The 16,788-nt window shown below is 40.6% G+C and overlaps 1 protein-coding gene across 6 annotated transcripts in view; it reads left to right on the top strand.

Moving 5' to 3' along the window:
• Nucleotides 1–16,788, top strand: part of IQCK (IQ motif containing K) — a 145,515-nt gene that overhangs the window by 38,845 nt on the left and 89,882 nt on the right. For 5 of the 6 annotated variants that reach the window (XM_037814360.1, XM_037814364.1, XM_037814359.1 and 2 more), the window contains exons 5-6: nucleotides 3,740–3,792; nucleotides 3,929–4,006. In XM_037814360.1, coding sequence (XP_037670288.1) covers nucleotides 3,740–3,792; nucleotides 3,929–4,006 — 131 coding nt within the window. The remainder of the gene's footprint in view (nucleotides 1–3,739; nucleotides 3,793–3,928; nucleotides 4,007–16,788) is intronic. The other variant, XM_037814362.1, reaches the window with a different exon arrangement.

Below are 16,788 nucleotides of genomic sequence, written 5' to 3'. Positions count from 1 at the left end.
GTTAGCAAGCATGAACTCAGTGAATTTGTCCACATCACGTAACCCCCGTGGGTGCCCACACTTTCTTCATCTCTTCAATATTTTTCTCTCTGTTACTTCCTCTCTTATCTCTTCACTCACCACAACTTTTCATTTGCTTTCCCTTCTCTTTCAGCTCCCCAGCAGATAATTTTTAAACTAAACAACAGCTGAACAATATCCCCTACTGTTCTGCATGTCTGAGTATGCACAGCACGTCCACGCTTTCCCAGAACAGAAGGAAAACACAATTTCTTCCATTTTATTTCTTTGCATCAACAGTGATTAAATCTGTCTGCATGACCTTCATGCATCAGACCATTTGGCTATTTTAAAAGTCGATTTAATAGAGTAAGTCGAGCTGCATTCCCTGTGTAGAAGAAATCTTTACCACCAAACAGTGCAGTAATTGCCAAGGGAACAATGCATCTATTGTAGGACAAGAGAGGGACACTGCTATTCCACAATTACCAGATTGTTTAAATTATTGTACAGCCACACATGCTAGTTACATATTTGCATTGTTGCACAAGTATTTTCTTATTTTGGTTAAAGAAGACTTTTTGAGGGGAAGGCCAATGAAGACTTTGAAGACCCCATTCCACGGTCTGATACATACTATTTTATTACCATGGCCAGCAGTGCATTAATTTTTTTTTAATAAAAGGTTTTCAGCAATGAGCTCCAGAAACTCAGACATCACCCTATTTTATTTACTTTCAGCTGTAGTAAAGCTTTCCATGAAAAATCATAAGTAGCACTTTCCTTTTTTGGTGAGCATTGATTTCACTACAGTCTTTTCAACCTTATCTAGGACTCTAAAGCAGAGTTGGCTATTTCAAAATGAAGGGGAAAAAAACAAAAGAACAGCAAAAATTTTCATAATAAAATATTGCAGGGAAAAAAGTGAAGGGAAATTGTCCAGAGTGACATTAGCAGTTCCCATTTTTACATGCCAGGATCTTTGTGCATTGAGTTCTTTCTTGCTTTGATGCTTGAGAGTTGAATAGTGAATTCATTCATTCATTTTCTCAACATTCACTCATCACCTGCCCTGTATAAGGCACTCGCTGGAGAACTGGGAATCCGACTCTGTTCTCAGAGTTGGTCATTTGTTTGGGCAGATAGAGTGTAAGTGGCAATTATGTTACAGGCTGAGGTGCTTTGACAGAGGGATACACCGAGAATTGGGGAGAGAGCCTTCCCTAAATTGAAAAGGGTGATAATGCTTAGGAAGGCTTCCTGGAGGCATCTGGAAGGGCAAATGGGAGTTAGCCATCTACAGAAGAAAGGAGTAATAGTGAACACTCTGTTGCAAGCAATAAACAGCCCAACTCCAACTGGCTTAAGCAAAAAAAGAGAAGATACTGGCTCCTGTATCTGAAAGGTCCAGGTGACTCTGGCTTCAGTCATAGCTGGATCCAGGGACTAGTATGATATCATTAGGAATCTGCTGTTGCTGGTCTCCCCAACAGCCATCTCCGTCATCCTTGCCTATAGAATCCCAGATTTGTTTGCTCTCATTAGAGCTGCTGAGTCCTCAGGAGCGGCTGGACTCCTCTCCTGCCCTGGGCGGTGATCCATGGTTGGTCTAATCCAAACTGGGCCTGTACTGCATTTTGGGCCAAAGAGCTTTGAGGGGAATTTAGCTGGGGAACTTCTGGGAAGGTTTTCCTTGTTCCTAACTGGACAAAGCACTTGTTTTCCATAAGCCTCAGTTTTTCTCATTTGGGCAAGCGCTGTAAGGTGGTGGTTGTGAGGATTAAACGAGAAGATGTATGTGGAAACACCTAGCATAATGGTATAGGGCCAAATAGTAGAGTCTGCATCTAGCTAGTATGGTTCTAAAGGGAAGGATTTGCTAGTCATTTATTATTATTGTTATTGTATTGTTATTATGCTAAACCAAAAAAGGAGGGGGTGGGGTTATTGACCCATGTAAGCTGGCTCAGGCATGGTTGGAACTTGAGTCAACAGAACATTGGCTTGCTCTCCATCTCTCTGCTTTGCTTTCCTCTGAGTGTTGGGCAACGTTCCAGTAAGAAACAGGAGGCCCACTCAAGGGGGGCTGATTAAGAAGAGTTTACTGATGAAACTATTTTCAGAGGTTAAGGGAAACCAGCAAGAGATGAAGCACCCAGAGCTTGCAACAGCTGGAAAGCCTTTTCCTCTCCTTGGCCTGAGGGGACAAAGGAAGGGAATAGTTTCCGGATTTAGTAAGAGCTGTAGCTATAGGAGAGGGTGCCTAACAGTGGTGATGGCTTTGGTAGAGACACACACAGGTACTGCCAACCCATGACCCGGCAGGGAGAAAGCCAGGGGAACACATACCCCACCTTTCTCCCCGCTTCCCCCCAGCCCCCATCTCCTGCTGGTGCCTCCCATTGCCTGGACCCAACTAGAGAGTAAGAGACCCTGGTTGATTCTAACGATAAAATCAGCCTTCTGTGGCACAAAGCAGGGTGGAAAAGAGTAGATCTGGAGGGGCAGGAATGAATTTCCAAGGTGCTCTGTATTGCCTTTGTTCTTGGGAAGGATCTCTCCACATGTATCCAAGACCTCCAGACTTACCTGATGCTTAGCTCTGGCTTTCTTGAAAGCAGGGGCAGGAACTTTCTATCTCCCAGTTTGCAAAGCCATTCTCTGAAAGGAATTGACTGGCTCTGGTTGGGTTATAAGAAAAGACTTTAAGTGGAAATAGGAGATTCCGCCCCTTTCCTGTTCTCAGCACACTTTGTCCTCCCTTACTTGGTGGCTTTTTTCCCCCTTTTGGCTTACAGGATATTTATCCTAGAAACTGCATTAAATTGCATGTAATGAAAAACTCAAGAACAGTGGTAATAAACCAAATGAAGTTTGGTTTTCCCTACATAACAAGATGTCCAGATTAGAGCAGGCCCAAGCCAGTGCAGTGGCTGAAGAAAGTCATCAAAGGCCTAGACTCTCTCTTCCCACCCGCTCCACTATCCTTAGCATGAGGCTTTTCTATTCATGTCCAAAAGACACTGCTCCACTTCCAGCCTGTGCTTCAGAATTGGAAGAAGTAGAAGGAACCTTAATGGAAGAAGGGGTAGCTCCTATGTCAGGAATAAAAGAACTTTCTCAGAAATCCCTGGGACACGTCCATTTCTATCTCACTGGGCAGAATTGTGTTGCTGCATGGGTGTCTGGGAAATGTTGTTTTTTTGGCCAGGCTGATTGGCCACTTGGAAGCAATCAGGTTTCTGTTAATAAGGATGAAGTGGAGAGTGAATGTTTGGTGGATAACTAACAAGGTCAACCACATTGGCCAATGGTATCCGCTTGCTTGGCTTTCACATTTGAAGGTGCCCCCAGACCTGAAGTTCTGCTGTTCTGAGAGCTTGATGGATTAGGGGGAATCAATAAATACAATTACTTAGAAAAGAGAATCAAGGACTGGATTTAAATAACAAAATCCTTTGGAGATAACTACAAAAACATGTAGTAAACCTCTACTATATATACTGTCTTTTTTTTAGTACCTGCCTTCAGAAAACAAGTGCATACAAAGATGATTGGAGAAATGGCATCAAAATGCTTTACATTGCCTGAGCTACTGTTTATAGATGTGCTTATATATGTCAAAAAGGATTCATGTGTATTTCCTCTAGTGCAAGCATTCAATTAACCTTTTTTCCTTTGTCCTACTAAGAATGTGGTCGAAGTAAGTATATAATTTAAATCTCTCTTTTCTCTTTAGAGAAAAAGAACCAAATTCATTGCCTGTGATTTTCTGACCGAGTGGTTATACAAGTAAGTTGTTCATGTCTTTGAATATCCAGTGACCCTAAGTATTCAATGGTGTTAATTTGTAAGCAGAATAGCAACAATTGACTTCAATTTTTGCTTATTGTTTTTGTGTCCATCAAACACATGGCATTGTGATCAGTCAAAATCCAAAGAGGATAGGCGAACCGTTCACAGAATTCTTCTCCATTCCATTTGTGGCTGAGTGGCTGAAGCACCAGTAAGTACCCACACAAAGCTTTGAACAAGTTAATCCTAATTTTAAAATTGCATTAATGATAGCTTTCTTCAATCCAAGGGGACCAACTCATGCAATCCACCCAGGACCTCAGGCCAGTTATATTTGTAGCTCTTTTCTTTGTGGCTATTTCCAGTCTAGTGTGAGCACATCCTATCCATTTAGTGATTTTTCAAGAAGGGCTTCAGAAATAAAACAGCTTTAAAAAAAAAATCTTATCCTAAGTAATTTATCTCTTCTCTCTCTTGCTCTCTGAAGGTCATTATGCCTCAGGAAATACTACTAAACTTTTCTAAATATTAATTTTTAGTTATATGACTAATTCATTCATCAATTCTCCATTTAAAATATTAGAACATGGAAAGTTAAAACTCTCTTTAACCATCATTCTACCCTGGGTCTTCTCTCTCACAGAGATCATCAGTTGGCTGCATAGTGCATCCTTCCTGATCGCTTGATGTTAGTTACATAATTACATAAAATTAATTTATATCCATATGAATTTAGCAATATTGCTTTGTGTGAGATATTTTTTCATCTTTGATGTAAAAAATGATGATGATGGTGAAAGCAGCTAATGTTTATCGCTGTTCTCAGTGATAAACTGAACTGAAAACTGAACTGTTTTCAGTTCAGTTTTACTGAGATATATTCACATACCCTACAGTCATACACAAAGTACAATCAGTTGTTCAAAGTACCATCATATAGTTGTGCATTCATCACCAAAATCAATTTTTGAACATTTTCATTACTCCAAAAAATGAAAATAAGAATAAAAGTACAAGTAAAGAAGAACACCCAAAACATCCCATCTCCCCCATCCCCTCATTATTCATTTAATTTTTGTTCCCAATTTTCTACTTATCTGTCCATACACTGGATAAAGGGAGTGTGAGTCACAGGGTTCACAATCACACAGTCACACCATGTAAGCTACATAGTTACACAATTGTCTTCAAGGATCAAGGCTACTGGGTTACAGTTCGACAGTTTCAGGTATTTCCTTCTAGCTATTCCAATACACTAAAAACTAAAAAGGGATATCTCTATAGCACATAAGAATACCCTCCAGAATGACCTCTCAACTCCATTTGAAATCTCTCAGCCACTGAAACTTTATTTTGTTTCATTTCTCTTCCCCCTTTTGGTCAAGAAGACTTTCTCCATCCCATGATGCCGGGTCCAGGCTCATCCCTGGGAGTCATGTCCCATGTTGCAAGGGAGCTTTATACCCCTGGGAGTCGTGTTCAACACAGCGGGGGAGGGCAGTGAGTTTATGTGCTGAGTGAGCTTAGAGAAAGAGAGGCCACAACTGAGCAACAAAAGAGGTTCTCTGGGGGAGACTTGTAGGCACAATTATAAGTAGGCTTGAGTCTCCTTTGCAGCAAGAAGGTTCATAAGGGCAAGACCCAAGATCACAGGCTCGGCGAAGAAATTATTTTGATTCCTGTAACAAGACTGTTTTACCGGCCCCATCTTACTGATTAGGAGCTCTGTGTATCATTCTGCAACTTGCTTTTACTTAGCTCTAATGTATGCTTTTGAGATCTAGCTATATTGATTCAATTACATTTAATGCATGCCTTTTGACAATTGTATAGCATATTTCATGTCTAGATTTGCATAATTTATTCATGCATGCCAGAAATATTTATTGAGTACATATTACGTGCCAAACATCATTCTAGGTGCTGGAAATAGAGCAGTGAGCAAAGTAGTCCCAATTTCCTGCCTTCATGGAGCTTCTTGTCTAACGGGGATGACAGACGTGGTATAGGGAAAAATAAAGCAGGGAGAGGGGAACACGGTGTATTAAGGGAACTCAATTTTATATAGGATGGTCAGGAAAGATCTCACTTAGAAGGTATGGTGGTTTGAAGCTGTTTTGTACCCCAGAAAAGGCCATGTTCTTTTAATCCATTCCTCTGAGTGTAGACCTATTGTGGGTGGGAACTTTTGATTAGGTTATTTCAATCAAGATTTGACCCACTTCATTCAAGGTGGGTTTTAATCCTCTGATTGGAGTCCTTTATAAGAGGATGAAACACATATAGAAGCTAAGAGATGCGTTTAAGAGAAGCTCATTGGGAAAAGGCATGGAGAAGATAGGAGAGGACCCACAGAAGCTCAGAGAGAAAGCCACTGGAACCAGAAGCTGAAAGCAACAAAACCCAGGAGCAAAGGACCAGCAGATGCCTGCTCCGCTGATTTGGATGTATTATGTCCCCCCAAATGCCATGTTCTTTGATGCAATCTTGTGGGGGCAGATGTATCAGTGTTGATTAGGTTGAAATCTTTGGATGAGGTTGTTTCCATGGAGATGTGAGCCACCCAACTATGGGTAATACCTTTGATTAGATTATTTCCATGGAGGCTTAGCCCCACCCATTTAGGGTGAGTCTTAATTAAATCACTGGAGCCATATAAAAGAGCTGACAAACAGAAGGAACTCAGTGCTGCAGCTTAGAGAGACATTTGAAGACAGCCATAGAAAACTGATGCTGACATTTTGGAGAATGCCATTTTGAAACGCAGCCTGGGAGCAAGCAGACGCCAGCTACATGTCTTCCCAGCTAATAGAGGTGTTCCAGATGCCAATGGCCTTTCTCCAGTGGAGGTACCCTGTTGTTAATGCTTACCTTGGAACACTTTATGGCCTTAAGACTGTAACTTTGTAACCAAATGAACCCCCTTTATAAAAACCAATCCATTTCTGGTGTTTTGCAAAATGGCAGCATTAGCAAACCAGAACACCAGTCATGTGCCTTCCATGTGCCATAGATATTCCAGATCCCAGCAGCTTGTCTTCAGAGTACAGGCATCATCCTGTTGATGCCTGGAGTTGGACATTTTCATGGCCTAAGAACTGTAAATCGTAAGTTAATAAATCCCCTTTGTAAAAGCCAACACATTTCTGGTATATTGCATTTTGTCAGCTTTACCAAACCAAAACAGGTGATACTTAAGCAGTGTTCCACTCTTTTTTTAGGTAGAAGAAAAGTTAGTTCAATTTAGAGAAAATGGTATATATTTAGCCTATTGCTTTCAAAATGTTTCCATTCCACCCTTTGCGAGAACAATGTCAGGAAACTGAGGCACCAGGAAATTGGGTGAGTCTTGCTAAACCACATATTAAACAGAGTGAATGGCCTTAAATTAGACCCTTAGCTCTCAAACGTCACAGCTTTTACTTAAATCAGCCCTTCCTGAGAATGCCAAGTTGAATAGTCTTGGCTGATTTTCTCAATTTTGAGAATTAAAAAACTCCAGATATTACCGTTTAAAAAATATATATATATATATGAGACTATAGAGTAAAAAGAGAAGGACATTGGAAAACCTTGTTTCTTATTTAGCTTCAAAACCTGTACCTTTATTTTGTCCACCATGAAAGGGAAGATGATTAATAGATGAAAGATTTGTGTCTACATTTTCTAGAACAATGTTTTAATTATTTTTATTAGAGAAATTGTAGGTTTACAGAAAAATCATGCAGAAAATACAGTCTGCATTAGTGTGATACCTTTGTTACATTTGATGAAACAGTATTGTACTATTAACTTTATAGTCCATAGTTTACATCAGGGTGTATTTTTTTTCCTATATCCCACCCTTTTATTAACACCTTGCATTAGTGTGGTACATTTGTTATAATTCGTGAAAGAACATTTTTATAATTGTACTATTAACTATAGTCCATCCTTTATAATAGGTACACTATGTTGTACAGTTCTGTGTTTTTTCTTTTAATTTTTAATTCTAGTAGCATATATATAACCTAAAATTTCCCCCTTTAACCACATTCACATATATAATTCAGTGCTGTTAATTACATTCACAATGTTGTTCTACCAGCTCCACCATCTACTTCCAAAACTTTACCATCAACCCAAATAGAAATTTTGTACAATTTTAAGCCTTAACTTCCCATTCCCTACTCCCACCCTATCCCCTGGTAACCTTTATTCTAGATTCTGACTCGATGAGTTTGCTTATTCTAATTATTTCATGTCATTGAGATCATACAGTATTTGCCCTTTTGTTTGTGGCTTATTTCAATCAACATGATGTTTTCAAGGTTCATCCATGTTGTCGCATGTGTCAGAACTTCATTCCTCTTTATGGGTGAATAATATTCCACTGAGTGTATACACTACATTTTGTTTATCCATTAATTGGTTGATGGACATTGGGTTGCTTTTGGCAATTGTGAATAATGCCACTATCAACATCAGTTTGCAAACATCTGTTTGAGTCCCTGCTTTCACTTCTTTTGGTTGTACCCTTAGTAGTGGGATTGCCAGGTCATACAGTTATTCTATATTTAGCTCTCTGAGGAACTGTGAAACTGTCTTCCATAGCAGCTGCACCATTTTACATTGCTACCAGTAATGAATGACTATTCCTATTTCTCCACTTCCTCTCCAATCCTTGTATTTCTTGTTTTTTTTAAATAGCAACCATTCTTGTGGGTGTGAAATGGTATCTCATTGGAGTTTTGATTTATATTTCCCTAATAGCTAATGATGTTAAGCATCTTTTCATGTGCTTTTTAGCCATTTGTATATCCTCTTTTGAGAAATGTCTATTCAAGTATTTTGCCCATTTTTAAATTGAGTTATTTGTCTTTTTACTGTTGAGTTGTAGGATTTCTTTATGTATTCTGGATATTAAACCCTTATTGGATATATGGTTTCCAGATACTTTCTCCTATTGATTAAGTTGTCTTTTCACTTTCATGATAAAGTCCTTTGATGTAAAAAAGTTTTAATTTTGAAGACGTCCCATTTATCTGTTTTTTCTATTGTTGCTTGTGCTTTGTGTGTAAAATCTAAGAAACCATTGCCTAACAAAAGATCTGGAAATGCTTCCCTACATCTTCTAGGAGTTTTATAGTCCTGGTTCTTATTTTTAGGTTTTTGATCCATTTTGAGTTAATTTTTGTATATGGTGTGAGCTAGGGTCCTCCTTCATTCTTTTGCAGATGAATATCCAGTTCTCCCAGCACCATTTGTTAAAGAGACTGTTCTTTGCTAGTTGAGTGGACTTAGCAGCCTAGGACAAGGTTTTATTGGTAGCACTTCCAAGTTGTGGCTTTGTCTTGAAAATGAAACAGTATTTTCCCACTTATAATAACCAATGAAAACAAATCTTCGAAATAAGAGAACTTCCCTAAATAAGAGTTCTCTCAAATCCTTAATCTTCATTATACAAATGCCCTAGTTTAAAATGGTTGCTACCTCCTTTTGGCAGCTCATATATATCGCAAAAGAGCAGCAGCAATAATTTCAGCTGGACTCCAGAGGAACAGAAACACAAGTACTCTTACTTTAACTGAGATCTATAGTCTACTCCCATTACCTTTCAAAGGGATACCCAGAAACATGATAAGAATTAATGATACTAATCTAATTCATTTGAAGCAATAAATGTTTATTGAACACCTACCAAATGCCAAGCACAGAGCTTGGTGGTGTGGAGAAAACAAAGATGGATTGGGGTGAGAGATGTTTACAACTGACTGTAATTTCTATAGTGAGTGTTGCAATAGCAGTGTTAACAAAGCACTGAAATAAAATAGGCAAGCAAAAGACGATCCAAGAGGCCTTCCTGGCCAACCTGGAGCCAGGCCAGCTAGGGCAATGGCCAAGCTAGTCAGTGCCCAGATTTGTTCTTGAGAGGCAAGAATTCAGGTGCTATATTCTTTCCACGGATACTCTTGAACAGGAAGAGTCAGAGAGGCAAATGGGGTCCAAAATTCTTAAGGAGAACTGAGGGCAACAGTAAGGAAATGCTATCTATCTAATCCAGGTTTTCTCAACCTTGGCACTACTAACATTTAGGACCAGATGATTCTCTTGCAGGGAGGGGGCACATCCTGTCCATTGTAGGATGTTCAGCAGCATCTCTAGCCTCTACCCACTAGATGCCAGTAGCCGCCCTGTAGTCGACACAGTTGAGAATGTCTCCAGACATTGACAAATGTCCCGTGGGGGGAACAAAGTCACCCCTGGTTCAGAACCACTGCTCTAATCCATGGTTTTTTACCCTGGTTGCACTTTAAAATCATCTGGGGAGCTTTGGAAAAATATTGGTGCCTGGCCTTATCCAAGACCTATTGAGTCAGAATCTTCAAGGTATATATAGCCCGGGCATTGGTATTTTTTTTAGAAGAGCTTTCTAGGTGATTGTAATGCACAGCCAGTCTTGAGATTTCATCCCACAGGGGAGAAGAACTGTGTCTAGGAGATAATAAGTAGTATAATAATAACCAACCCCACTAAACAATTATTTTGCTAAGTGCTTTTACATGTGTTATCTCATTTACTCTTTACAACAACCCTAAGATGTAGGTGCTAAAGCTGAGATCCTAGAGCTGGGAAGTTGAAAACGAAGTAAGGTGGGTCTTAGGTGAATGTAAGTGAAAGTTGGGGGCAGGAGGATGGTGGGTAGACATTTTGAGCGGGGCTTACATGTACAGGTGGGAGGGAGATGAATTGTGAAGGAGAGATTCTGTCTAAGTATTTATAGGAAGTAAAATATAAACTAGTATTTCAGGTAGTAATTGGGTTAGATTTGAAAGCATGAGCTTTGGGTACAGATAGATCAGTATTCAAATCTCCGTTCCATCTCTTACTGGCCGAATGGCCTTGGGCAAGTGTTTCAGTTATCTATTACTGTCTAACAAATTGTCCCAAAACTTAATGGCTTAAAACAATCAATCTCGATTATCTCATGGTTTCTATGGGTTGGGAATTTGATAGCAGCTTAGCTAAGCAGTCTGGTTCATGGTTTCCCATGAGTCAAGATGTCAACCTGGGCTTCAGTCATCTTAAGAATTGACAGGGTCAGGAGGACCATGTATTCACTGGTGCTGGTTGTTGGCTGGAGGCCTAAGTTGTTCCCCATATCAGCTTTTCCATGAGCTTCTTGAGTGTCCTTCCAACATGGTGACTGGCTTCCTTCAGGATGAGAGACTCAAACAGAAGGAGGAAGCCACAGTGCCTTTTAAAACCCAGTTTTGGAAGTCAAATCTGTTTCTTCCACCACATGTGAATCACTGAGTACAGCTCAAGGACTGCATTCGGAGGGACACTAGTTAGGCTCCACCTTTTGAAGAGAGGAGTATTAAAGAATCTGTGGCCATATTTTGAAAGCACGGCAGCAGGTCATTCTCTAAGTCTCAGTTTCTTCATTGTACCCTGAGGTTGTTGTGGAGATGCAGGGAAATTATGCATGTACAAATGGGATCACGAACTGACCTAGCATGCAGTAGGGGTTGAATGGATGGTAAATAGAGGTTACTGACATTGAAGGACAGTGTGGTCTTGGGAAGAGAGATGAGCAGAAAAGGTCATTCCAGGCCAAAGGCACAAAGCTGGGAGAAGGCAGAACATGGTCCAGGCATAGTGGGGGAAACAAGCACAACTGGCTTGTAGAGCATGTAAGGATGTAGGGATACAGTAGGAAATGAGGCTGGAAGATAGGGAGTGGTTTCCAGTAACAGCATGAAGTTGGGGCATTGTTGTATAAGCAAGAGAGCATTCAAAGATTTTTAAGCAGAGACATAATATGATGAGACTGTGTTTTGGTAAGATAACTCTGGAGGATGTGAAGGGGATACATGAGATTGGAGAGAGCTTGGAGTCAAGGCTACAGTAACAGAGCTTGAGCCAGTGAGCCAGGACGATGGAAGTAAAAAAGAAGGGACATGGGATGAGTAGAATAGCTGGTTGACATGGGATGGATTTAGGGGTGGAGATGTGCTTGAGAGGGGGAGACTTAGTTCGGGGCAAATGGAAGAGAAGAGACCTATCCAGAAGAGCAGGTTCTAGGGTAAAGATTCCTGTCTGGGGCACATTGTGATTGAGGTGTCTCTAGGATAGCCATATTGGAAACACTGGCCTGAAGCTTGGAAGTGGGATCTGAGGTAGACATCAGTTTGGGAATCTTAAGATCCATCTTAAGATCAAGATGGGCAAGGGCTGAACCTTGGAGCACCCCAGAGCTGGTTCCAGAAGTTCTATGAAGGAAGAACTTTCTATAAGTTACATGGTTGGCAGGGGTGATCAGGGATTGACTTGCAAGCCAAAGTTTCAACTTAGATTCTATGTTGATTTGACATGACTGGCAAGGAATGACACTCCCTACAGAGATGGGGAGATTAAAGGTCCCCCTTCCTAGAGATCACCTACATTTTAAAATGGCATTAAGGGCTTTGTAAAAATGATACATATTCCATCAAAAAAATGCAAACCAAACAGGAAAGTAGAACAGAAAAAGACACTAATCGCCTACGAGCTTACTCCCAGATAGAACCATTGTTGACATTTTAGTGAATTTCTTTTCAGATACTTCTCTATGCATATATACACACATACAGATATATAAGAAGGTGTATATTTAATCCTCTGAGATCAGAACTACAAGCAAGAGAAAATCTGATATGGAGAGGAGAAAAATTGAGAAGGTCAATGCCAGGTAGGGTCAATGCTGAGAGGGAGGTTGTGGTAGGTTCTGGAGGCTGGCTGGGTGGGGGTGTGGGGAGCAGGCATGCACCAGCTGCTGTAGGGAAACCGTAGGGAATCAACTAGCGATAAATAGGGCTGGCCCAGCTGATGGCCTGAGTCTGTGGTGCACAGAAACAGCCTGCTTATATGCTGGTCTCCAGCAACCCTCTGCAACCCTGGAAAGGGGGTGGAGAAAACAGATGGTTGGGTGAAATCAGGGCTGAAGACTGGCAAAGCTGATATCGTAAAAGGTCTAGACTGGGCCCAGGGGATCTTTTAGTTACAAGTGAAAGCACTGTTAACTTTTCTAAAAGTAATATCTTACATTTTTCTCATAAATCACCGTATTTTCTGAATTATAAGATGTTAATGATTTAATACCCAATTTTGAGGAAGAGAGAAAAACACTACATTATGTGTTCACGTTGAAAGTGAGAAATAAACCAAACTCAAACTCTAAAATGGGGATGGTGGGGTCCATCTTAGAATCAAGAAAATAGGTTCTTTAAAAGAGTCCTATATGTGGATCTTGCTTTGATTTGTTTTTAATGCAATTTTATTGAGATATATTCACACACCATATAATCCATCCAAATTATACAATCAGTGGCTCACAGTATCATTATATAGTTGTGCATTCATTGCTACAATCAATTTTAGGACATTTTCTTTACTCCAAAATAAAGAAAAATATAAAAATAAAAAGAACACCAAAAACATCTCATACCCCTTACCCCCCCATTATTTATATATATTTTTGTCTTTATTTTATTACTCATCTGTCCATACACTCGATAAAGGGAGTGTCAGTCAAAAGGTTTCTTGCTTGGATATTGATCCAAAGAAACAGACTATATAAAATGTTAGGAGACAATTGGAAATTTGACTAATTAATCGATAGTGGATGAAATAAGGCATTATTGCTATTTTATTTAAGTTCTGAAAATGATAATGATTTCATAGTTGTGGTAAATGTGACAGAATGTTAAAATTTGGATATCTGGATGCAGGATATGTTGGAGTGCTCTGTATAGGTTTTGTAATATTTTTGCAACCTGTCTTGTAAGTTTGAAATTATTTCAAAATAAAAAGTTTTTTAAAGAAAAGTTATCTTTTAGAGAAACAAGCTGAAATATGTATGAATGAAATGATAGGATGATGTCTGGGATTTGCTTCAAAATAATAATGAACAGGGGGAAGTTACCACTGAGAGACTGACATGGAAAATAGTATCAGTGGAGCTGGCTGATGGTGGCATGGGTTCATTGTAGTCTTTCTATCTACTTTAGTGTATTTTTTAAATTTTCCAGAGTAAAATATTTAAAGAAAAAGAAAAAAGTGAGATTTTCAATTGATTAAATGGCAGATGCACAGTGGGCAAAGAGGCAACTATCCAATGGCCTTGAATTAGGAAGGGCTGTCCTTAGCCGTTGGATGGCTGGAGTGACACATGGTGGGGAGGCTGAGTTTTTACAAGATCATGTTGAGAAATTCAAATAGCCTGGCAGGAAAGGGGCTGTGGGGCAAGGGGAGAGTGGCAGGTATAGGCCCAAGGCAGTAAGAGGCCTCTCGATGCTGGGCAGGCATTGGTCACCCTTCCTGAGACTGGTCTCTGAAGGTAGCCTCACTCTCCTCCTTCCCTCCCACCCAACCTCAAAGCCCTTCCTCTCCAGCAACAACGGGAAGGGGGATGAACATGACCAGAACCTTCAGCCTACCCTAAAGAATATGGATCTAATCGTCTCAGCTTGGCTGGGGAACAAGGAAATGGCTTTCCAGGTCAGAGGTCAGCAAACTTTCTGTAAAGGGCCAGAAAGGAAATCTTTTAGACTTGGCAGCCACAAGTTGTCTCTGTCTCACCTCCCCATCTCCGCCATTATGGTGTGAAAGAGACCATAGACAATCTGTGAACAAATGGGCATAGCATGTTCCAATACAGGTTTATTTATGAAAACAAGTGTTGGGCGGAATGTGACCCGTGGGCTGTAGTTTACTGAACCCTCTTCTAGATGGACACCAATAATCTTCCCAAACCATGGTCCCACTGAAGGGCAAAAACCAATATAAGCAGAAGTGAGTAGGTGGGAAACATGGAAGGACAGAGAAGATTGTGATGAGAGAGAAGAATTTGGGAGATTGAGATGTGGCGGTCCTCAATGATGACCCATTCTAAGATGTGACCGTAATGTTGAGTGACTGCCATGGAGGGAAGATGGGGGTCCTTGGAGTCATGTGGACCTGAGGCCACAGCACAGGGGTGTCATGGCAGGATGATGAAGGGTCCAAGAATGTTGGGAAGGATGGTCAAAATTCTAAAACTGTTGCCGGAATTATAGGAATGTCCTAGAAGTAAAAAAAGTGGTGGCAGAGGGTAGGGTTAGGAGCTTGGGCTCTGTGATCAGATGCCTCTGCATTCCAGACCCAGCTCCACCACTTCCAGCTGTGTGACTTTGGGCAAAGATGACTCAACTTTTCTGAGCTTTAGTTTCTCCTTCTGTAAACTGGTCTTTCATCTAAACAAAGAGAGTTCCTTTCTTGAGAGAAATTCTAGTACCAGCTATTAAGTTATTTTTTTCCCCACTACTGATACAAATACAAAGCAGGTATGTTCTGGCTATTTTAAAGTGAGTTATTTAATGTGTTCACTTATTTAATTTGTTCATTTTGGTATTTACTGAATGGTTCAATGTGCCCTAAACCTGTGGAACAGACATATGCATAGGCTGGCTGGTTACCATTTATTGATCACCATGAAACTATGAGATAGACAAACATGGTCCCTGGCTTTGTGGGGAGACAGATACTGTGTATGGTTGGATTGCAGTCTACATGCACTTAATTTATGCTAATTCAACTCTATGCTCTTGGGGAAAAGAGATAGATCAAGAAATAAGAATTTTTAAAATCTGAGCAATTCCCCTTGCCATCCCATGCTGGAGGCAAAGCCTAAAATGGGTGACATGACTCAGCTCTGTTCTTAGTGGTTCTCAGTTTCTTGTGCCCTTCAGCTCATAAGGCAATGACTTCCTTCTGTCCTGTCTATTACTGACCTATCTACCAAGCCTTTGTATAGTGTTACTGTGTGCAATGAGAAATTTACAAATATTACCAAAATCTAACACACATGACAACCTTACAAAGTAGGAAATATCATGATCCCATTATCTCCATTAGTCAGGCTAGGCTAGGCCAGGTTGCAGTTACAAACAATACCGAGATACCAGTGGCTTAACCCAGTAACTGTTTATTTCTTGCTCACACAAAGACCAGTACAGTTATACCATCTGGATGATACGACCTTTGAGGTCACTGAAGCCAAAGAAGGAAAGAATGGAGGAAGCATCCCAGTTCTTAACCTTCTCAGCCCGGAAGGTTCTTGACCTTCCTCCCTCTCCTCACAGACCATGGCCCCAAACCAATTGCAGGGGAGGCTGCAGATGTAAGGGAACACATGGCTGTTCTCCAGCAAGCACCAGCTGTCCCCGCCACAGCCATGTTTCAGGGAAAGAACTGAGGCCCAGAGAAAGGAAGCTATTTGCCCAAGGTCACAAGCTAGTAAATAGCAGATGCAGGAGTTGAGGGTCTGGTTAACTGCTCTGCTGTACTGCCTCTTACAGCATCTGGTACTTAAAAGTGATTGGTGCTAAGGCTGGGGGAAAACTGGGCAAAACTGATGGGAAGATGCTAGGTCTTTATGTGGTGATTTTAAGGATGTGTAGGGGAAAATTCTGACCAAATGTGATGTTCATCTTGTGTACTGATTTTAGAACTCCACTGTATGTTATGTGCAGGCTAGCATTCATTACCTCAAATAACCCTATCTACCAGCCTTGGGAGCCATCTAAAACGTAAGTTTGGTTCTTATTTGAAGGTTCTTGGTAAGAAAGCTTCTACCAAGCCTTCAATGCTCCATGTTGTCATATCGTCAGATCACAGCTAGTAAGTTGGGAGAATTTGTCCTAGGTGGCTGCTGATTGCTTATCACAGAAATGGTAGACTTTTCTTGCACAGTTTGATGGTTAGGTTCATGTGTCAACTCAGCTAGGAGATGGTACCCAGGTGTCTGGTCAAGCAAGCATTGGCCTAACCATTACAGCAAGGACATTTGTGGCTGGTTAATAAACCAGAAGGCTGGTTATTAAATCATTAGTCAGTTGGCTGCAGCTGTGACTGATTACATCAATGAAGAGCGTGTCTTCCACAATGAGAGAATGCAATCAGCTGGATTTAATCCAATCAGTTGAAGACTTT

This window comes from Choloepus didactylus, chromosome 21 (genome assembly GCF_015220235.1).
Source record: "Choloepus didactylus isolate mChoDid1 chromosome 21, mChoDid1.pri, whole genome shotgun sequence".
Classification (NCBI taxonomy): domain Eukaryota; kingdom Metazoa; phylum Chordata; class Mammalia; order Pilosa; family Megalonychidae; genus Choloepus; species Choloepus didactylus.
This window is presented reverse-complemented; position numbering and strand designations above follow the sequence as displayed.